We start from the raw sequence: 23,532 nt of genomic DNA, 5'->3' as shown, positions 1-23,532 counted from the left end.
GCCATGGAGAGGGTCCAGAGGAGGTTCGTGAGAATGATCCCAGGAATTAAAGGCTTAACATATGAGGAACGTTTGAAGACTCTGGATCTATACTAGATGGAGTTTAGAAGGATGAGGGGGGATCTGATTGAAACTTACAGAATACTGAAAGGCCACACATCAGGCTGTGGAGGCCAGGTCATTGAGTGTATTTAAGACCGAGATAGATAGGTTCTTGATTGGTAAGGGGATCAAAGGTTACGGGGAGAAAGCAGGAGAATGGGGTTGAGAAACTTATCAGCCATGATTGAATGGCGGAGCAGACTTGATGTGCCGAATGGCCTAATTTCTGCTCCTGTGTCTTATGGTCTTATGATATCACCTCACATTCTTCTAAACTTGAGAGTATAAGCCAAAAAAAATCTATGGCATAGATAAATGGCAATATGTTTAATATAGTCACAGAGGATGGAGCCTTTAATTTCAATGGTGTGTGAATATATGGAGGCGGTGGGTTTGGCAGAAAGCTAGAGAAAGTTGGACAAGCGCCTGAACAAAAGCGTAATGAGGGTAATGAGAAGTGCTCATACATTTCCCAGATACAGGAACCAGCTAGGTAGTCTGCAAGGGTCTTTCCTGATCTTATAAATTCCTTTTGTATTTGGACATCTGGCACATAAATAATGCAGTGGGGTTGGGTGTTATAGGGGGGGTTAAATGTTTTAACTTTTGCATTGGAACCCCTGCTTTACTTATATGCTAAAAAAGTTTGAAATTTCAGCTCTAGGGGAAACGGAAGACACCTCTATTTACCCTGTGGAATCATGTTCCATTCGGAAAAAGTGTTCAAAATCAGGAAAGTTATAGTCAGAGCTCTGAAAAAGTCATATGGACTCAAAATGTTAACTCTGTTTCTCTCTTCACAGATGTTGCCAGACCTGCTGAGTTTTTCCAACATTTTCTGTTTTTATTCCAGATTCCCAGCATCTGCAGTATTTTGCTTTTATCTCCAGGAACCTAGGAGGGCAGACCTGGAGATGTCTCCTCCATCGCCTTGTCAGTCAGATGTGGGTTGAGACAAGGAAATGATCTTGACTCACGCTCATAACCTAAGGACATAAGATTCCACCCTATAAGTGCTAATCACCTAGTCCCACCACCATCAACTGCGACCTCCCCCCCCCCCCCATTCCCTGTAGCCCTGCAAACATTTTCTCTCAAATTACCCCAGTCCAGTCTTGAATTGCACCTCTGCAAGTCTGAGAAGATTCCACTTGCGAAGAGCTGGCATGGATGCAATAGGTTGATAGCCTCCTTCGGTGCAGTTACCATTCTGAAATATATCCCTGTTAGTCTATAGGAACAGGAAGAGGCCATTAAATCTCTGCCATTTAATTCATGGCTGATCTGTACCTCAACTCTATGTAGCTGCAGTTGTTCCATATCCCTTGATGCCCTTCCGCCTATTAAAGATCTGTCGGGCTCAAATTTGAAATTTTCAGTTAACCTATTCCCAACCGTTATGCGGGATGAAAATTCCTGATTTCCATCGCCACTTTACTAACTGGGTGGGGTGGGGACGCTGGTGTGTATATAAATATATATATATATATGTCTTGGTGTAGAACCAGTCACAGACGATGGGGTCGAATTCACTTGGTTTTAAAATTATTTTTAAACTGGGGAGGGAAATCGATCTATCGAGATTTTCGCGCACAATAATGGCCAACTGGACCTGGTCATACGTCTCCTAAGCAGAGCACGTGCGTTGCACAGGGGTGGAACGTGCGAGGCAGGGTAACCAGAGCGCATGCGTTACAAAGAGGAAGGGGGCGAGACGGGGTTACCGGGACGCATGCGTCAGACGGAGGGAGCGGGGTGAGGCTGGCCAGCTGGAGCGCATGCGTTAATAGTGGTGGGTGGAGCGAGGTACGCTTAACGGAAGTGCATGCGTTAATGGGGAGGTGGGCTGCGCTGCGATAGCGGACTTGCGCAGTCTGGCTGCCAGCGGGTGGCTGACAGTTGGAGGAGCGTGAGCTGTTGGTTAGTCCGGCCCTGGCAGTGACCGCTAACAACGCGGGATGAAGCAGCAATGACCGCCACGCTGGAAAAGGGCTGGCCGGTGGTGGCACCGGACGACAAGGAGGTGCAGCGGCTCTTGGACTTTTTCGTGCAGGAGTTTCCGACTCCCCTAGGCCCCGACGACTCGTTACCTGTTCGCCTGCAAAGCCCGAAACTGAGCTGGGAGGAGGTGGAGGGGGAATGTGCCGAAATGGGACGGAAGCTGCTGCGGGACAGGTGAGGGCGAAGGCTGGGGGTGGGATCCGACTTCTGTATTTGCAGCACGCTTCCTCCGATAAACAGCAGTGGCACGTTTACTCTGAGCTGCCACCATCAGATTTATGGTCAGGGTTAATCAGCCAGGGAGCTGTATGGAATGCATCAGATGTTCGACAGATCTATTAGAGTTCTTTGAGGATTGAACAAATAAAGTGGATAAAGAGGAACCTGTCGATGTAGTATGCTGTATTTGGAGATCCAAAAGGCATTTGATGCGGTGTTAAATAAAGGATTGTAACAGAGGAGCTCATGGTGTTGGGTATGATATATTAGCATGGATGGAGGAATGGCTAACTTGCAGAAACAGAGTTGGGATGAGTCTTTTTTAGGCTAGTAAACTAACTAGTGGGGTGCTACAGAGATCAGTGTTGGATCCTCAGCTATTTACGATCAATGTAAATGACTTGGATGAAGAGACTGACTATTGTAGCCAAATTTGCTAATGATACAGAAGAAAGCAACTTGTGAGGAGGATGCAGAGAGTTTGCAAAGGGATATCGATAGGGTAAGTGAGGGGGCAAAGATTTGGCAGATGCGGTATAGTGTGACAAAACGCTATTAGTCCACTTTGGGAACAATCGAAATACGAAACACAAAGTTAACATGTACAGCAGATGACAAGTGAAGAGGACACTCAGTGCATGCTGCCTCCAAGCAATGTTAACTCTCTTATAATGATGTAGCTCTTCCTTGAGGCTTTTCCCTGTCTGGTTGCTGTGTAACTACAATGCTGAAAAAAAAAAACATAAGAGCTTCCATCTGACTGAGGAGGCCTCAGGCCAATCCACATCCAACAACCTGCTGTGAAAACTCTGGTCACATTTTGACAGCTGTGACACATTGCACCACAGCTGAGACAACCCACAACATTCTAAAACAATCAACAATATTCTAAATAAAACAATCCATGACATTTTTTAAAAAGTCAACTTGTCCTTCTCTTTTAAAAGATTCCAGGATCTGGATTTGCATTTTTGCCAAAAATTAATCTTTTTTTCCGTGGGCTGTACTGTACACCAATTTTCGTTGAAATCCGTTCTTGAGTGGTAATAACAGATCTACTCTTTAAGACAGATGAGCAGGAATTTCTTCTGAGCGTTAAATAGCGGAGGCTGGATCATTGTCATCTACCAGGGAGGCAAGGGTTATGGGGGGCAGACAGGAAAGTGGAGTTAAGACCACAATCAGATCAGCCATTATCTTACTGACTAGTGGAGCAGGCTCGAGGGGCCAGTCTGTAGATCCTGCAAGGTTAAAGGGCAGAGGAGCAACACCATTCCTGCATTTTCTTTCTTAAACCAATTTGAACCATGAAAAACCCTGCTTGAACTGTGACAGAAACAGGGGCTAGCAGCATATAGGGCCATAGTACAAACAAATGTGTAGAAAGACAAGCCTAAAGACATTATCTGAATGCATGGAGCATTCGCAGTAAGGTAGACAAATTAACAGGTTAAGGATATCTCACCTGGGCTGTAGAGGAACTTGGAATGGGAGGGGAAAGATCCAGTTGTTGTGGTCCACATAGGTACCAACGATACAGGTAGAATGAGGAAAGACGTTCTGCTGAGGGAATACGAGCAGCTAGGGGCTAAATTAAAAAGATGGTAATCCCCAGATTACTACCTGAGCCACGAGCTAATTGGCACTGGGTCAATAAAATTAAAGAGGTAAATGCATGGCTGAAAGATGGGTGTGGGAGAAATGAGTTCAAATTCATGGGACATTGGCACTAGTACTGGGTAAAGAGGGAGCTATTCTGTTCGGACAGTCTCCACTTGAATCATGCTGGGACCAGTGTCCTGGCGAATCACATAACTAGGGTTGTGGATAGGGCTTTAAACTAAGTAGTGGGGGGGTGGGTTCAGTTGCATGGAAATATAAAAAAATCAAAGTTTAAGGAGAGGGTAAGAGTCCAGGTTCATGACGAAGCTGATTGTTGCCAAAAAATGAAAGGAAGGGACAGAGCATGTGAACGCCATATTGCACCAAAGAATCATATAAGAGTAGGGAAAATTGACAGTAGGGCAAACTTAAAGGCTTTGTATCTGAATGCGCGCAGCTTTCAGAATAAAACTAATGAGTTAACAGGGCAAATAGAGATTAATAGGTATGATTTGGTGGCGATTACTGAAATGTAGTTATAGGGAGAACAGGTTTGAGAGTTGAATATCCAAGGTACTTAGTGTTTTGGAAGGGCAGGCAGGAAGGAAAAGGTGGTGGTGTAGCTTTGTTGGAAAAGGAAGAGATCAGTGCTATAGTGAGGAATGATATAGGCTCTGGAGAGCAAGACGTAGAGTCAATCTGGGTAGAAATAAGAAATAGCAAGGGAAATAAGTCCCTGGTGGGACTAATCTATAGGTCCCCAAACAGTAGTTCAGCAGTAGGGCACAGTATAAACCAGGAAATACTGGGAGCATGTAAAAAAAGTACGACAATAATTATGGGTGATTTTAATATGCATATAGACTGGACTAATCAAATTGGCAAGGGTAGCCTCGAAGGAGAGTTCATAGAGTGTATTAGGGATTATTTCTTGGAGCAACATGTGGTGGAACCAACCAGGGAGCGGGCTATTCTGGATTTGGTTTTGTGTAATGAGATGGAATTAATTAATCTCATAGTAAAGGATCCTCTAGGGAAGAGTGATCACAGCATGCTAGAATTTCAAGTTCAGTTTGAGAGCTAGAAACGTGAGTCCCACAATAGTGCTTTGGAGTTAAACAAAGGTATAGATAGGCATGAGGGCAGATTTGGCCCTAGTGGACTGGGCAGGAAGACTACAAGGTAGGACAGTTGTTGAACAGTGGCAGATATTTAAGGAGATATTCAATTCCTCCCAAGTAAAATATATTCCAAAGAGGAAGAAAGATGGTAAGGGGGGAAAAGCATCCATGGCTAAGTAAGGAAGTTAAAGATAACATAAAGGCAAAAACTAAGGCATACCAAATTGCAAAGGTCAGTGGCAGGCTGGAAGATTGGGAAACTTTTAAAGATCAACAACGGGTTACTTAAAAAAAATAATAAGAGCAAAGGCAAATTATGAAAGAAAACTAGTGCAAAATATAAAAACTGATAGCAAAAGCTTCTACAAGTATATAAAAGGAAAGAGAGTAGCGAAAGTGCATGTTGGTCCCTTGTATGATGAGACTGGGGAATTAATAGTGGGGAACGCAGAAATGGCAGAGATGTGTAATCAATATTTTGCCTCAGTTTTCACGGTGGAGGACACAAGTACCACCCCTAGAGTAACAGGTAGTGCAGAGGGTATAGAGAAGGAGGAACTTAGAACAATCACCATCACTAGAGAAAAAGTACTGAGCAAACTATTAGGATTAAAGGGTGATAAGTTCCCAGGATCTGATAGCCTGCATCCCAGGGTCTTAAAGGAAGTGGCAGCAGAGGTAGTGGATGCATTGGCTATAATATTCCAAAATTCCCTGGATTCTGGAAAGGTTCCAGTGGGTTGGAAAAATGCTAATATAACGCCCTTATTCAAAAAGGGGGAGGCAGAAAGTAGGAAACTATAGAGCAGTTAGTTTAACATCTGTCGTTGGGAAATTGTTGGTATCCATTATTAAGGAAGTAATAATGGGGCATTTGGAAAGTCAAAATGCAATCCATCAGAGTCAGCGTGGTTTTATGTAGAGTAAATTGTGTTTGACTAATTTGCTAGAGCTCTTTGAAGCTGTGACAAGCAAAGTGGGTAATGGGGATCTTGTAGATGTCGTATATCTGGACGTCCAGAAGGCCTTTGATAAGGTGCCGGATAAAAGATTAATACACAAGAAAAGATCACACGGAGTTAGGGGTAATATATTAGCTTGAATAGAGAATTGGCTAACCAACAGAAAACATAGAGTTGGGATAAATGGGTCTTTTTCTGGATGGCAAGCTGTAACTAGTGAGGTGCCACAGGGTTCGGTCCTTAGGCCCCAACTATTTACAATCTATATTAATGACTTGGATTCAAGGATAGAAGGTACTATAGCTAAATTTGCAGATGACACCAAAATAGGTGGGAAAGTAAGTTGCAGTGAAGAAATAAGAAATTTACAAATGGATATGGACAGATTAGGTGAATGGGCCAAAATTTGGCAGATGGAGTTCAATGTGGATAAGTGTGGGGTTATCCATTATGGTTGGAAGTATAAAAAGGCGACTTATTGTTTAAATGGAGAGAAACTTCAGAATGCTTCAGTGCAGAGGGACCTGGGTGTCCTCGTGCATGAATTGCTGAAAACTAGCGCGCAGGTAATAAGGAAGGCAAATGGAATTTTGGCATTTATTGCTAAAAGAATAGAATATAAAAATAGGGAAGTGTTGTTGCAGCTGTACAAGGCATTGGTGAGACCGCACCTGGAGCACTGTGCACAGTTTTGGTCCCCTTACTTGAGGAAGGATGTAGTTGCATTGGAGGTGGTTCAGAGGAGGTTCACTAGATTGATTCCGAGATGCGGGGCTTGTCTTATGAGGAGAGATTGAGCAGTTTAGGCCTCTACTTACTAGAGTTTAGAAGGATGAGAGGAGATCTAATTGAGGTACATAAGATGCTAATGGGGATAGATAAAGTAGGCGTGGAGTGGATGTTTCCCCTTGTGGGGCATTCTAGAATGAGAGGCCATAGTTTTAGGCTAAGGAGTGGTGGACTTAAATCAGAGATTAGGAGGTATTACTTTTCTCAAAGGGTTGCGAATCTGTGGAATTCACTACCTCAGAGTACAGTGGATGCCAGGACGCTGAATAAATTTAAGGAGGAGATAGACAGAATTTTAATTAGTAACGAGTTGAAAGGTTATGGGGCAAGGGTGGGAAAATGGAAATGGGATCAGCCATGATCGTATTGAATGGCGGGGCAGGCTTGAGGGACTGAATTGCCAACTCCTGCTCCTAGTTCTTATGTTCTATGTAACAGCGCAAATAGAGGGTACACGAGTATGATATGATTGCGACTACGGAGACATGGCTGCAGGGTGACCAAGGCTGGGAATTGAATATCCAAGGGCACTCTATTTAGGAAGGACAGGCAAAAAGGAAAAGAAGATGGCAGGGCATTGTTAGTTAAGGATGAAATCAGTACAATAGTGAGAGAGGATATTGGCTCAGAAAATCTAGATGTGCAGTCATGTGGGTGGAGCTAAGAAGCAACAAGGGGCAGAAAACATTTGTGGGAGTTGTCCACAGGCCTCCAAACAGTAGTAGTAAATTAGGGGATGGTATTAAGCAGGAAATTAGGGATGCATGTAACAAGGGTGCAACAGTAATCATGGGTGACTTTAATCTAGATATAGACTGGGCAAACCAAATTAGCAATAATATTGTGGTGGATGAGTTGTTGGAGTGTGTACGAGATTTTTTTTTTAGACCAGTACATTGCGGAACCAACTAGGGAACAGGCTATTCTAGATTTGGTTTTGTGCAATGAGAAGGGGTTAATCAGTAATCTTGTTGTGCAGGGTCCTTTAGGGAACAGTGACCTTAACATGATAGATTTCTTCCTTAGGTTGGAAAGTGAAGTAGTCCAATCCAAAACTAGGGTCCTAAATCTAAACAAAGGAAACTACAAAGATATGAGGTGTGAGTTGGCTGCGATAGATTGGAGAACTTCATTAACATGCATGACAGTGGACAGGCAATGGCTAATATATAAGGAATGAATGTATGATTTGCAACAGTTACATATTCCTTTCTGGCACAAAAACACAATAGGAAAAGTGGCCCCACCATGGCTAACAAAAGACGTTAAGGAGACCTAAGATCCAAAGAGGAGTCATATAAAGTTGCTAGAAAAAGTAGAAATCCTGAGGATTGGGAGCAGTTTAGAATTCAGCAAAGGAGGACCAGGAGATTGATTAAGAGGGGAAAAATAGAGTATGAGAGTAAACTTGCAAGGAATACAAGAGGACTATAAAAGCTTCTATAAATATATAAAAAGAAAAAGATTAGTGAAGACAAATCTAGGTCCCGTACAGTCCAAAACAGGAGAATTTAAAATAGAGAACAAGGAAATGGCAGAGCAATTAAACAACTACTTTAGTTCTGTTTTCAAGGAGGAAGATACAAATAACTTCTCAGATATACCAGGAAATCAAGGGGATACTACTCCGGCTCCCTTCCACAACTCTTTCTCTGGTACATCAATGATTACTTCGGTGCTGCTTCGTGTTCTCGTCGGGACTTGGAAAAATTTATTAATTTTGCTTCCAATCTCCACCCCTCCATCATTTTCACGTGGTCCATCTCTGACACTTCCCTTCCCTTCCTTGACCTCTCTGTCTCAATCTCTGGTGATAGACTGTCCACCAATATCCATTACAAGCCTACCGACTCCCACAGCTACCTTGACTACAGCTCCTCACACCCCGCTTCCTGTAAGGACTCCATCCCATTCTCTCAGTTCCTTCGCCTCCGTCGCATCTGTTCCAATGATGCTACCTTCAAAAACAGTTCCTCTGACATGTCCTCCTTCCTTAACCGAGGTTTTCCACCCACGGTCGTTGACAGGGCCCTCAACCGTGTCCGGTTCATCTCCCACGCATCCGCCCTCACGCCTCCTCCTCCCTCCCAGAAACATGATAGGGTTCCCCTTGTCCTCACTTATCACCCCACCAGCCTCCGCATTCAAAGGATCATCCTCCGCCATTTCCGCCAACTCCAGCATGATGCCACGACCAAACACATCTTCCCTTCACCCCCACTGTCGGCATTCCGTAGGGATCGTTCCCTCCGGGACACCCTGGTCCACTCCTCCATCACCCCCTACTCCCCAAACCCCACCTATGGCACCACCCCATGCCCACGCAAAAGATGTAACACCTGCCCCTTCACTTCCTCTCTCCTCACCGTCCAAGGGCCCAAACACTCCTTTCAAGTGAAGCAACATTTCACTTGCATTTCCCCCAACTTAGTCTACTGCATTCATTGCTCCCAATGCGGTCTCTTCTACATTGGAGAGACCAAACGTAAACTGGGCAACCGCTTTGCAGAACACCTGCGGTCTGTCCGCAAGAATGACCCAAACCTCCCTGTCGCTTGCCATTTCAACACTCCACCCTGCTCTGTTGCCCACATGTCTGTCCTTGGCTTGCTGCATTGTTCCAGTGAAGCCCAACGCAAACTGGAGGAACAACACCTCATCTTACAACTAGGCACTTTACAGCCTTCCGGACTGAATATTGAATTCAACAACTTTAGGTCTTGGCCTCCCTCCTCCATCCCCACCCCCTTCTGTTTCTTCCCCCTTCCTTTTGTTTTTTTCCAATAAATTATATAGATTTTTCTTTTTCCCTCCTATTTCCATTATTTTAAAATATTTTTAAATCTTTTATGCTCCCCCCACCCCCACTAGAGCTATACCTTGAGTGCCCTACCATCCATTCTTAATTAGCACATTCGTTTAGATAATGTCACCAACTTCCACACCTATGTGTTCTTTTGTTCTTTTGTCTGTGACATCTTTTGATGATCTGCTTCTATCACTGCTTTTGCCTACAACCACACCACCCCCCTCCACTTCTCTTCTCTCCCCCCCCACCACCACCACCACCTTAAACCAGCTTATATTTCAACCCTCCCTGGGATTCACCTAGTTCTGTCGAAGGGTCATGAGGACTCGAAACGTCAACTCTTTTCTTCTCCGCCGATGCTGCCAGACCTGCTGAGTTTTTCCAGGTAATTCTGTTTTTGTTTTGGATTTCCAGCATCCGCAGTTTTTTGTTTTTATTTATTATTATAATCAAGGGGATATCTTGTGAGGAGGAGGAATTGAAGGAAATTAGTATTACTAAAAAAAAGTGATGGAGCAATTAATGGGAGTGAAAGCTGATAAATCCATAGGGCCTGATAATCTACATCCCAGGGTACTAAAGGAGGTGGCCATTGGAAATACTGGATGTGTGGTTGTCATCTTCCAAAATTCTGTAGATTTTAGAATAGTCCCGGCAGATTGGAGGGTGCCAAATGTAACCCCACTATTTAAAAAAGGAGGGAGGGAAAAAAACGGAATTGCAAACTGGTTAGCCTAACATCCGTGGTAGGGAAAATGCTAGAGTCTGTTATAAAGGATGTGATAACAGGACAATTAGAAAATATCAACATGATTAGACAAAGTCAAAATGGATTTATGAAAGGAAAATCATTTTTGACAAACTTACTGGAGTTTTTTGAGAACATACCTAGCGGAATAGATAAGGGAGAACCAGTGGATGTGGTGTATTTTGATTTTCAGAAAGCTTTTGATAAAGTCCCATATAAGATGCTACTGTGCAAAAATAAAGCACATGGGATTAGGGATAATATATTGGCATGGATTGAGAATTGGTTAGCAGATAGGATACGGACAGTAGGAATAAATGGGTCTTTTTCGGAATGGCAGACAGTGACTAATGGGGTACCGCAGGGTTCGGTGCTTGGGCCCCAGCTATTCACAATATATATCAATAATTTGGATGAGGGAACTATATGTAATATTTCCATGTTTGCTGATGACACAAAACTAGGTGGGAATGTGAGGGTGAGGAGGATGTTAAGAGGCTTGAAGGTAATTTAGATGAGTTGAGTGAGTGGGCAAACATGTGGCAGATGCAGTAAAATGTGAATAAGTGTAAAGTTATCAACTTTGGTAGGGAAAGCAAAATGGCAGAGTATTATTTAAATCATGATAGATTAGGGAATGTTGATGTACAAGGGGACCTGGGTGTCCTTGTACACCAATCACTGAAAGCAAACATGCAGGTGCAGCAAGAAGTTAAGGAGGAAAATGGCATTTTAGCCTTCATTGCAAGAAGACTTGAGTACAGGAGCAAAGACGTCTTACTGCAGCCATATGGGGCCTTGGTGAGACCACATCTGGAGTATTGTGTGCAGTTTTCATCTCCTTTCCTAAGAGAGGATATACTTGCCATAGAGTGAGTGCAATAAAGGTTCACCAGACTGATTTCTGGAATGGCAGGATTGTCATATGAGAAGAGATTGGGCAACTAGGCCTGATTTCACTGGGGTTTAGAAGAATGTGAGGGGATCTCATTGAAATGAATAAAATTCTGACAGGACTGGACAGACTGTATGGAGGGATGATATTTCCTCAGGCTGGGGTGGCCTAGAATAAGAGGTCACAATTACAGGATATGGGTGTAGGTCATTTAGGCTGAGATGAGGAGAAACTTCTTCGCTCAGAGGGTGGTGAACCTGTGGAATTCTCTACCACACAAGGCTGTGACAGCCAAGTCACTGAATATATTTAAGGAAATAGATTTCTAGACTCTAAAGCTGTCAAGGGATATGGAGAGAGAGTGGAAGTATGGCGTCGGAGGATCAGTCATGATACTGGATGGCGGAGCAGGCTCAAGGGGCTGAATGATCTACTCCTGTTTCTATTTTCTATGTTTCTAACTGTTCCAATTGCATTTCAGCCTTAAAAAAAGGGAAAATGCTGCAGAATCTGAAACAATTGTGTGCGCGGAAGAGTTTGTTTATTAGAGTGTACCAGGGATGAAGGACATCAATTATGTGGAGAAGCTGGGTTGCTCTCTCTAGAGTGAATAGTGAGTTATGACCATGAATGCACTGCCTGAAAGGATGATGGAAGCGGATTTAATAGTAGTTTTCAAAAGAGAGTTGCATAAATCCATGAAGGGAAAAAAATACAAAGCTGTGGAAAAGGGCAGAAGAGTGGAACTAATTGGTTAGCACCAACACAAGCATAAGAGGCTGAATAGCCACCTCCTGTGCTATATCATTCGATGAAAGATTAAATTTTTGTTCAGCACTTTCCATCTATGCTTAAGGTTTCCAGCATTCAGTTTTAGTTTTAGTTTTGTCTGTACGATTTACCCTGGGGTGGGGGAAGAGGAATGAAGATTGAGTATATCTTTCCATTAGCTAATTATTTATACACATGTAAAACAGTGCTGCTTTGAATTTTTATCTAATTCCTTCCAAGCTCCAAATGTATAGTAGTACAGTTTGTTGCCCTTGACATTAAACTTTAGCTTCCTGTCAGCTTGCTATAACACCGTGTTTGGTTGAGAAATTAGGGAGACCAACTGCATTTTTAAAAAAGTAAAATGAAACTCAGCTTGGGTGACACCATGCTTGGGTTTCGAAAACCTGAAGGCAGTGGGTATCCTGAAAGGAAAAATGAATTAAGGTTAGGACACTACTTCTTAGCTTTTAAGCAGCTCTTCCACCTTGACTAGGGTGCATCTCCGGTGATGCAGGACCAAAATACTCTCAAAGATGTTCCTATAGCCAATCCAATAGTCATATAAATGTCGGAGATGGGCCTACCAGTCTTTACTGGGGATCATGCTGCGCTAAGGGTGGAGAATTTTTGAAACAGAGTTTTGATGGGGAAGGTGAGGAGAGATGGAGGGGGAGCTGTTGCAGCCATGGAGTCTTGCAGGGGTTTGGGGGGGAATGAATTTGAGTGATGGGCCTGGCTGGTGTATTTTGCTTATGCAAGCCCCATTTTTCTTTTTGTCCTGGACTTCTCTTCCAACTTTTGAATGATGAATGCCTGAGCCTAACATAGAAACTAGGAGCAGGAGTAGGCTATTTGGCCCTTCAAGCCTGCTCCGCCATTCATTATGATCATGGCTGATCATCCAACTTAATAGCCTGCTCTCGCTTTCTCCCCATTGATTCCTTTTGCCCCAAGAGCTATATCTTACTCCTTGAAAGCATACAATGTTTTGGTCTCAACTACTTTCTGTGGTAATGAATTCCACATGCTCACCACTCTCTGCGTGAAGAAATTTCTCCTCATGGTCTACCCCATATCCTCAGACTGTGACCCCTGGTTCTGGACTCCCCCACCATCAGGAACATCCTTCCTGCATCTACCCTGTCTAGTCCTGTTGGACCTTTTTGGTTTCTATGAGATCCCCCCTCATTCTTCTGAACTCCAGTGAATATAATCCTAATTGACTCAATTTCTCCTCATATGTCAGTCCTGCCATCCCAGGAATCAGTCGGGTAAACCTTTGTTGCACTCCCTCTATAGCAAGTACACCCTTCCTCAGATAAGGAGACCAAAGCTGCACACGCTATTCCAGGTGTGGTCTCACCAAGGCCCTGTACAATTGCAGCAAGACATCCCTGTTCCTGTACTTGAATCCTCTGGCTATGAAGGCCAACATACCATTTGCCTTCTTTACCGCCTGCTTACCTTCAGCGACTGGTGTCCAAGGACACCCAGGTCTCGTTGCACATTCCCCCCTCTCAATTTATAGCCATTCAGATAATAATCTGCCTTTCTGTTTTTGCTACCAAAATGGATAACCTCACATTTATCCACTTATACTGCATCTGCCACTCATTTGCCCTCTCAATCAGCTTGACCAAATCATATTGAAGCATCTCTGCACCCTCCTCACAGCTCACCCTCCCACCTAGCATTGTGTCATCTACAAATTTGGAGAAATTGCATTTAATTCCCTCATCTAAATCATTAATATATATTGTGAATAACTAGGGTCCCAGCACCGATCCCAGCGGTACCCCACTAGTCACTGCCTGCCATTCGGAAAAAGACCCGTTTATTCCTACTCTTTGTTTCCTGTCTGCCAACCAGTTTTCTATCCATCTCAATACATAGTACATATGCAGGGCTTGGATATAATCACACCACATTTACCTTCTCCATCCACAACCTGCTGTATGTCAGCAACAAATCTGCTTCTCTCATGTTCCTTTTGGGCTGTAACTTAAAACCTAATGATTTTAATCCTGAACTTTATTTTTTTAATTTTTTAAAGAAAATCATGCTTTGCTTTCTGATAATTCTCATTTGCGCATGATCAAGAATGAACATCAAGCTGCCTGTTAGTAAAAAAGGACAGCTGATCATTTATGACATACTACTTAACATATGTAGATATATTGAATCTTGTAGACAATGTGCAATTTAAAAAAATATTATTGAGGAACCTAGGTGAAGTGGCAAGGCCCACAATGCAGGACACCACCAAGGTTGTAAAGAGTAGAAAAAAAACCCCCAAAAAAGTGGTAAGCTGATGCCAAGCTTAGGTTATTAAAGTTAGTTGAATCCTTACTAGCCCCAATATGTAGCCATTACGTCCAGTATTTGACTGTGGAATCCATGTTTACCTCATTTGCATTAAAGTTTTCATATGCCTAGGTACATTTGGTCAGATTTGCTGGGACACATTGGGCCTACCCAACAGAAAATGCTGAGGCACAGTGGAACATGTTCGAGTAGTTTTTTGTTGTCTCCTGCCTCCAGTTTCCTGGAAAATTGAGGGGCGCTGGAAAGCCTAGGCCTTTTAAGCCTTGATTTCAACACACTGAAATAAAAGAGAATTAACATGTACTACCATACAATTGGAGCTAGAAAGAATTAGATAAAAATTCAAAAAGCAGTGTTCATAAATTTGAATGGTAAAGACTTTGTGATGGAGAGGGATTGCTTATAAACCTTATCTAATTCAGGAGTTTTGGAGAAGTGCTCCAAGAGGCTTCTAAAATATTGAAGCAGTATTAAACCCTTGCTCTATTGAGAGTTGATGAGGGAATGGTAATAAAATAAGAAACCAATCTTCCTAGAGACTGTTCAAAAGCTTGGCTTAAGGAGACCAACAGGAAAAAAAAGGTGAAGGGGCATAGACAGGGAATTTCAGCATGTGAGGCCTTAGCAATTGGAGGCATGTTGCCATATGTGGGACAAAGAGAGAGTCGGAAGAATAGGGAATTTGGTGTTTGGGATTGTAAGGCCATGGGCTGTTACAAAATTAGAGAGGGGTGAAGCTATTCGAGATATAAACATGAGGATGTGAATTTTAAATTGGTTCTCAGTTGCCTAATTCTTCCAGTGTAGACCAGCATTAGAGGGTATGTACGAGTTTGGAGAAGAGCTGCTTCCAATTGTAAGTCTTGTTCTGAACTAAAACATCAGACATACGATCACCCAGTGTGAGGGCGTATGGCCTTTAACTTGACTTGCCAAACTCTTGTTAGTTAGCTGCATGCTTGTGGATAGCACTGAACTCTGCTTCCTCAGTCTTGACTATTTAAATGTGTTGGTCTTTGAGAGTTGACAAAGACCATTCCCTGTTCAGATTTAGATCAATGAAGAAGCAGCATGTTAGCAACTTTCAGTCCTTCAGCCGAGGATGGTTGAAAACCTATGGTTTAAAATTTCCAAATGCTCAAACTTCAAGTGGTAGCTTTGGCGATGGTCAAAGCAAGATCAGGAAAGTGAGCCACAGGCAAAATGACAAAGATTAGCTGTAAGTGAGCAATAGTTGAGTCGCAGACCAGATCGGTATGGGAAGTGAAGAGCAAGCAGTATGTGAGGTGTTACTGATGTGGGGCATATTTGAATTTTTGTATGCAAGGCATAGTTTATTTTGGTACCAAGGCTTGCCTTTTTTATAAATATTGTGCCGTATGCATTTGACTGCCTACCCAAATCTTAATGCAAATTAGTCATTAGGCCCAGGGTGATTATTTGGTGCTGCCAGTTAGTGACCTGCTGGGATCCCTAAGATTTTCTGAAGATACAGCAGCCATTATTGAGATAAGCAAATAAAATTAAATATTTCTGACAATGGACCTTCTACCAATTCTTACTTTGATTTCTCAACCTTATTGCCTATTTCTAACCACTCCAATGTAAATTCCAAATCCATGAAAAGGGCAACAAAGTACTGAGCAAGTGGAAACTTATTAAATACTTTTACGGCACCATTCAGACTCGTAGACACAGCAGCCAAATTTCATGTTGTAGGTTCCCTTTTACACTAACCCTTGTATAAAATATTTGTACAGAACGAGCAGAATTATGGCATTGACTACTTCATGAAATACAAGTGTTAAAGTAATGTGTGAATTTCTGCAGTTCAAGAAAAGGAAACCTCAACAAAATTGAGACTCAGTGCATAATAAAAAAAACTGATACAGAAATTAACATGCTTTTTAAAAAAAATACAGGGATTGATGAAGAATTTGAGACAGATGGAAGCAGTTATTATATGGCTTAGTATTCAGTTTCAACTGCTTAATTGTTTGGATAAGAATTGGGGAAACAGAAGCCCACTGTACTAGTAAGGGTTGGAGCCTTGTTACTTCCTTTTATTATTTTTGTGTACTCGTATGCTATAAAAGATAAAGGAATCTGTTTCCTTTTCGCCAGCTGGCCTTTTGTCTTACATTTACCAGCTTTGTTGGTGTTTCCTTTTTCTGAACTGTGCAACTTAACTCATTACATCTGCAGTTGTATTCCATGAAGTGCTGAGTGCCACATTTCTGCACTTGTTCTGCACACAGATGTTTTAAAGAAGGATTAGTGTAATGTGCAGGTAATCTACCAAGTAAAATTTGAATGCAATATCTAAGACTGAGGGTAAACGTTTCTTTTTGGTATGTTACTTACAGCTTAATGAATTTGATTTTGATGGTGGCTGGGTGTGCAAACCACTTTGAGTAATTGTGCTGAGGTGCCAATTTCTATCACCTGGTGTATGTTCCAAGAATTCTTGTTTTGCAAGTGAGGCTAATTCAATGTTTAACCTTTCCTATAGAAGGGAGAAAGCAGTAGTCAGTTCCACTGATTTGATAAGGGGTGTGTGAAGTCACCAGGGTACACTGACCTTTTGGATTAATGAATGTTGAAGTGCAAAAGATTGAAATACATGGGGTGGTCTAACATAAGCAGCAATTACCATTGCTGTTCTGCTCCTGAGTTGACAATTCAGTCGCACCCTTGAGATAGAACCATAGAACACTACAGCACAGAAAACAGGCCATTTGGCCTTTCTAGTCTGTGCCGAAATATTATTCCACTAATCCCATTGACCTGCACCCAGTCCATAGCCCTCCAGACCTCTCCCATCCATGTATCTATCCAATTTAATAGAACCATAGAGCACTACAGCACTACAGCCATTCGGCCCTTCTAGTCTGTGATTGATAAGAGAATGTATCTTAACATGGAGTTGTCATCCTTCTTTAGCTGATTAGACGACATTGCTTTAGATTCTATAAGCAAGAGAGAAGCTTTCCCTGCAGCCTCTCTGACATGTATTTTCAATGTCTGGATTCTGATTTTTGTGGGTGGGAGGGTGTGTGTATGTCTGGAGGAGGATATTTAAAACTCAGAGCCTGGTTCGGGAATTTCAGGAGTTTGAATTGTCCTTTTCATTGTGGATGAAAAATGTTCTGTGAGATAGGCATAGAAATGGGTTGTATCATTTGTTTTGCCTTTTTGATGGTGTTTAAAGCAGAAAACAGTAGCATTTAGCAAACAGCTCTGAGAAAAATCAACTCAATCCCTGACCCAAGAGGAAGTTACTAAAGGTTCTTTGTCAGCAGCAGATGTGTGCATGGCCTATACTATTGTACCAAATTCAGTTAGATTTTACCTTATCCCTGACTGAACTGGAATTCTAACACCAGAATATTAGATATATTTCCTTTCATAATTTTAAATCAAGATTATTTTTTGTGATTGCTTCGTAATAAAATATATTCTTTAATTTTTTTTTTGCCAAAATCAAATCCATACCAGCTTGTATAATAATATTGTACTCTCTAGTACATTAGACATATTGTATTGGTAAATTATGCAATCTGACTTTCAGCTCATGTGTGTTGGTATGTTTAAGTAATTATATAGTATTGCTTACTATGGCTATTCCAGTCTTGGTATTTGCAGCCACGTAAATCAGCCTCTGTTCATTGGCCTACATTTTGTATTGTGCTTTTTATTTCCCCTCTTGCTCTTTTATAGTCACCAGGTGCTGGAAATAACAGCAGATGCTCGTGATAACCCTACAGCTGAAGTCCCCTGCTAGGAGGGAATATCCTCTGTAAGGCTTGGAATGTGAGGAATCCTGGAAATATCCTGTTCCACCTTCTGGAGATCACACACCCCCAAAAGCTTTATGGGTCATTGGGTGGTGGATAGTTGGTTGCAGTGCAGAACTATCTTAGAATGGGGGCAGGAGACAAAGACTGGAGCTCCTGCATTGGTTGCCTGGTAGTGTCAAGCAAAACATTCCGTTAACATCTGTACCAGTGGCTATACATGAAAACCATACCAAGGTCAGACCATTACCAGTTCTGAATTCTGGGGACTCTTCACAGCCTGCTGGAAACTTATTGAATGAATTATTGTAACCAATGTTTAAGAAATAGGGAGTGATTGATCTGTCAATCTTTCTTTGGGTTTGCAGAAGAGTTTGCGATCAGGAGAATACCTGTGGAAAATGTAGAAGGAAGAAAGACTTACATTTATGCAGGGCATTTCATGACCTCAGGACACTTCCACGTGCTTTACAACCAATTAAGTACTTTTTGAAGTGTAGTTATTGTTGTAACGTAGGAAACACTAGCTAATTTGCATGCAACAAGCCCCCATGAACAGCAATGTGATAATGACCATATAATCTTTTTTGGTCATGTTGATTGAGGGATAAATATTATCTGGAATACCAGGAGTAACACCTTTCTTCTTTCAAATAGTGTCATGGGATCTTTTATGCCCACTTGAGGGGATTTAACGTCTCATCCAAATGCACTTCCTCAGTAATGCACGAAAGTGTCAGCCTGGATTTTTATGCTCAAACCCGGTAACCATTTGATTCAGACAAGAGTGCTGTCACTTGGGGCAAGGCTGACAAAAATGGGTTTAAGTTGTGCTGTGTAACACAGTAGGAAATATGTTGTATGAAATAATGCTTGGAGCACTTTTCAATTTTTCTTTTCTCCTCTTTTTCCCTCTTTTCCCCTCTTGATCTCTTCCTTGGTATGGTTCCACAGAAACCTGTTGCCCTCTGGTATCTTGTCCAAGCGGCCAGGGTTCATGTGTGAACCTTGATATTGTGTGCCGAGATATTATTTATCCACTGAGAACTGTCCCATTCTCACCCAATATCTGCACGCACATTTCTAGCAAGGTTCCTGGACGTCAATGAAAAATGGAAAATCTTTGCTGTGTTTTTTTCACCTGAGTTACTGTGGTCACCCTACAGTTGTCCTGGCTGAGATCAACTATCAGCACAGACTCTGAATTGAACTCGGAAGATGTTTTTGAGCAATATGGCTCAACTATTCAACAGGGAAATTAATTGCCAAGGTGGGACTATTATATGTTTGCTCTTTGTCCTCACTGGTAAATTGTTCCAGAAATGTTTTCACTTTACTGTTTATCTTTTTTGGGCCAAAATAAATGTCTGATTAAACTGAAAATTGGTTTAAAAAATCAAAAAGATAAAATGAAGTCTGTACAAATCATCGGTTAGACTACATTTAGATTATTGTGTCCAGTTTTTCCCACCAACAAAATAGTTTTAAATATTTTTGGGAAAGATGTCAAAGGCATGGAGAGGGTATGGATGTACTAGGATGATACTAGAGATGAGGAGCTTATATTTATAAAGAGAGACAGTAGAATTTCTGGCTCTTTGCATTAAGCTAGCAACAGTTGAGAATTCCTGTTCAGTGGTCTTTAAAATTATGAAGGATTTTGATAAATTAAACAGAGAAAATAATTTTCATGTAACAGTATCTATCGGGCACAAATTTTAGATCACCAATTTTAAATTTTCACCAATGAACGGTGAGATTAGGAGATTTGTCACAACTCACTGGGGCTAGTGCGCTGCAATTTCAAGCCACACTGCTCCCCGAGCCGTGACAAATGTGAAAAGTTTAATCAGCCCATCTAATTGTTTAATTTAGGTTAACAGAATATGAGCACCAGATTTGCAAACTTAATGAGTAAATAACTGTTTATTGGACAAACTATCTTTAACCAATGGCAAAGGAAAGAAATATGACCTGCTAATTTCTAACTCCATAACCTAAACTCTACCCCTCCTCAAATCCCTAGACACACACATACAAGACACATAAGACACACACAAATGTAGATTTTAAGGGTGGAATAAAACAATTCAATAGCACGAACTCCGGAGTACAGGGTTTGATTTAGTCGATGCCATCCAAATTTCTTTCAGTTCTTGTTGATGACATAAGGTGGTCTTCTAGCACTTTCAGTCTTCAGTTCACTGGCTGAGCACTTGTCTTTCAATGTCTCTAACACTGATTTTCCTCTTTGCCTCTTGACAGGGGTTTTCAGAAAGAATGCAGGTTATAGATATACGAGGAGAAAAAGCCAGCTAGCTATTATTGTAGAATTACTGGAATCTGACACATACAGGAGCAAGAGGTTTTAGTTCTTTTTCCTTTCAGGCTAGGAGCTATTCTGCATTGCTCTCACACAAACCGTGGCCACCTGGTTGGGAGCCAATTAAAATGATGTTGCTCGGCAGTTCCCCATTAGACCAGATAAGTCCTTGGCACCATCCTGTTTTTCATGGCATGCTCTGTTCCAAGACAGCAACATTGTATATATTCCTCTCATGGTTCCAGTAGACATGCCCTTCAAACTGCAGCCATTGTAATTTTAATCCACAGTACAGAAATAAAAAATCTGTAAAGAACATTTTTTTTTATGTTGGGGATTTTTAAGCCTTGCAAGGACTTGTCAGAAACAATGATTAAATCAGAATTGGTAATGACTTTTTAAATTGGGACAACTATAGGGAGAGAACAGGTCAGGGTGGGGTGGCAGGTCTGCGGACATCTCTTTCAGAAGCTGCCTTAGGTGCAATGGGCCAGATGGCTGCTTCCAATGCTTTTGCATATTCTTTGTCTGGGAAATATGTATAGATGGCTTCTCGTTTTTATTCGGAATTGCCAGTGCATATATAAAAAGATAACATTCATTCCACTATATTGGGACTAGTTTTCAGGCAGGGTAAAAAGACAATGGCACAGACTTTGCAGTCAGCAGTGAAGCATGGGTGCTTGCCACTGATCTCCTAAGCAAGTTACCCATGAAGAGCTAATGGTTTGTATGGCAGGGTTTTCCTCCTCCTGATGCCAGATTTCACCTGCCAAAGTATGATGTGGCGTGGGTAGCACTGATACCAGCTAGCAGATAATGAATCAATCACAATAATATATTCTCACTAATTTGCCAGGAAGTTGGAACCACTGAATCCTTTCACTTTTTTAAATTTTCAGAGAAATAAATTAAAATGACTGGATTAAGAAAGAAGCTAAAATAAAGGTAAACAAGCACTTAGAACAATCAACATTTTGTTATTAAAATATGTAGAAGTTATTATCATTACAGAGAAATTTGACATTCTACAAATATAGAATTTGCTTTTTGGGGCCATTGAGCAAGTTTAGCAATATGAAGCTTGTACACTGAAGTTACGCTTCAGTCAACATGGTGTGGCTTTTTCAAGGGTTATCACAGTGAAACTGACCACTTAGAAGTGGAAGTTTCTGTCAAATGCATTAGAAATTGCAGCCTGTGCAGTTTGTGGAGTAAGGATGCTGAGTTCTAACAATTTTGCTAACATTCATGATTTGGCATCCTCCAATGGGAATGCAGCTTCAGAACTTGGCATGGTCCAATGAGATCAGCTGCACTTTTGATGCCTGAACAAGTCAGTTTTGCAAAGCCTACCACAAATGCCACTCATAAAGATATCCCTTGCCAGCAGTGTGGGATGATCTTTGCTGACACCTTGTTTGTAGGGCTGACATTTGCTTTGGAGCTTCTGAAACCAGGTCATTGTTGTGGCGAACTCCTGCCCACAGCTGGTGTTGCCATTTACATCGGTCATCAGCTAGAGTTCCCCACTTGTCATATTGATTTTGAGGGCTTTCATTTCTCTCTCAACAGCACCCTTGAATTGGAGCTTTGGGTGCCCTGCTAGTCTCTTGGCATGGGTTACCTCCCCATGTACCATATTCTTGGGGATCTGGCCATCTTCCATCCTGTGCACATACTCAAGCCATAGAAGCCTTTGCATGATTAGCACTAGCATGGTTGGTATGTTTGCCTTAGAAAATACTGCTCCTTTCCATGTGATGCCAAGGATGTGCTGTAGACACCAGAGGTGGAGGTTATTGAGCCATTTTTCTTCGTAGGTGTCAGTTGTCCAGGCTGCTGTGCCATTCAGCAATGTGCTGAGACAATCGGCCTTCTAGATAAACATCTTGATCTGTGGGTCAGTATGCTGTTTTTCCCTGCCTGTTTTGTTAGTCGGTCAAAGTTGGTGGCTGCTTTTCCAATAAGTGTGCTAAGCTCTTCATCAGAAGACAGGTTGTCTGTCGCAATAGGTATAAGTTGGCAGAATTCATAGACTTCTTCCAGTGATATGTTGTTGAGTCTGATCACAGGTGGAAGTACAACACCTTATCACATTACTACAATTTTCTTCTCGCTGATGGTAAGAGGGAACATGATTTGGGCATGGGACAGATGATCCATAAGCCTTCGGAGCTGGTCTTCTGTTTGGGAAGCTAGTACGGTTTCATCAGCATACCGAAGTTTTCTGATCAGGACATGTTACAATTTTATCTTTGCTTTTAGTCCCAATAGGTTTAGGAGTTAAGACCATAAGACACAGGAACAGAAATTAGGCCATTCGGCCCATTGAGTCTGCTCCGCCATTCAATCATGGCTGATAAGTTTCTCAACCCCATTCTCTCGCCTTCTCCCCGTAACCTTTGATCCCCTTACCAATCAAGAACTTATCTATCTCAGTCTTAAATACACTCAATTACAGCCTTCTGTGGCAATGAATTCCATAGATTCACCACTCTCTGGCTAAAGAAGTTTCTCCTCATCTCTGTTCTAAAAGGTCTTCCCTTTACTCTGAGGCTGTGCCCTCGGGTCCTAATCTCTCCTACTAATGGAAACATCTTCCCCACGTCCACTGTATCCAGACCTTTCAGTATTCTGTAAGTTTCAATCAGATCCCCCCTCATCCTTCTAAACTCCATCGAGTATAGATCCAGAGTCCTCAAACGTTCCTCATATGTTAAGCCTTTCATTCCTGGGATCGTTCTCGTGAACCTCCTCTGGATCCTCTCCAGGGCCAGAACATCCTTCCTGAGATACTAGGCCCAAAATTGCTCACAATATTCTAAATGTGGTCTGACCAGAGCCTTATAAAGCCTCAGCAGCACATCCCTGATTTTATATTCTAGTCCTCTCGAAATAAATGCTAACGTTGCATTTGCCTTCCTAACTACCGACTCAACCTGCAAGTTAACCTTAAGAGAATCCTGGACGAGGACTCCCAAGTCCCTTTGCACTCCAGATTTCTGAATTCTCTCCCCATTTAAAAAATAGCCCATGCCTCCATTCTTCCTACCAAAGTGCAT

The 23,532-nt window shown here is 42.0% G+C and overlaps 1 protein-coding gene across 2 annotated transcripts in view; it reads left to right on the top strand.

Annotated features, from left to right (window-relative positions):
• The first annotated feature begins 1,947 nt into the window (after positions 1-1,947).
• Positions 1,948-23,532, top strand: part of ppm1f (protein phosphatase, Mg2+/Mn2+ dependent, 1F) — a 101,453-nt gene continuing 79,868 nt past the window's right edge. Inside the window, exon 1 of one of the 2 annotated variants that reach the window (XM_041202427.1) lies at positions 1,948-2,277. In XM_041202427.1, coding sequence (XP_041058361.1) covers positions 2,072-2,277 — 206 coding nt within the window. In that variant the 5' untranslated portion in view covers positions 1,948-2,071. The remainder of the gene's footprint in view (positions 2,278-23,532) is intronic. The other variant, XM_041202426.1, reaches the window with a different exon arrangement.

The sequence above is a fragment of the Carcharodon carcharias genome, chromosome 13, assembly GCF_017639515.1.
Source record: "Carcharodon carcharias isolate sCarCar2 chromosome 13, sCarCar2.pri, whole genome shotgun sequence".
Taxonomy (NCBI): Eukaryota; Metazoa; Chordata; class Chondrichthyes; order Lamniformes; family Lamnidae; genus Carcharodon; species Carcharodon carcharias.
This window is presented reverse-complemented; position numbering and strand designations above follow the sequence as displayed.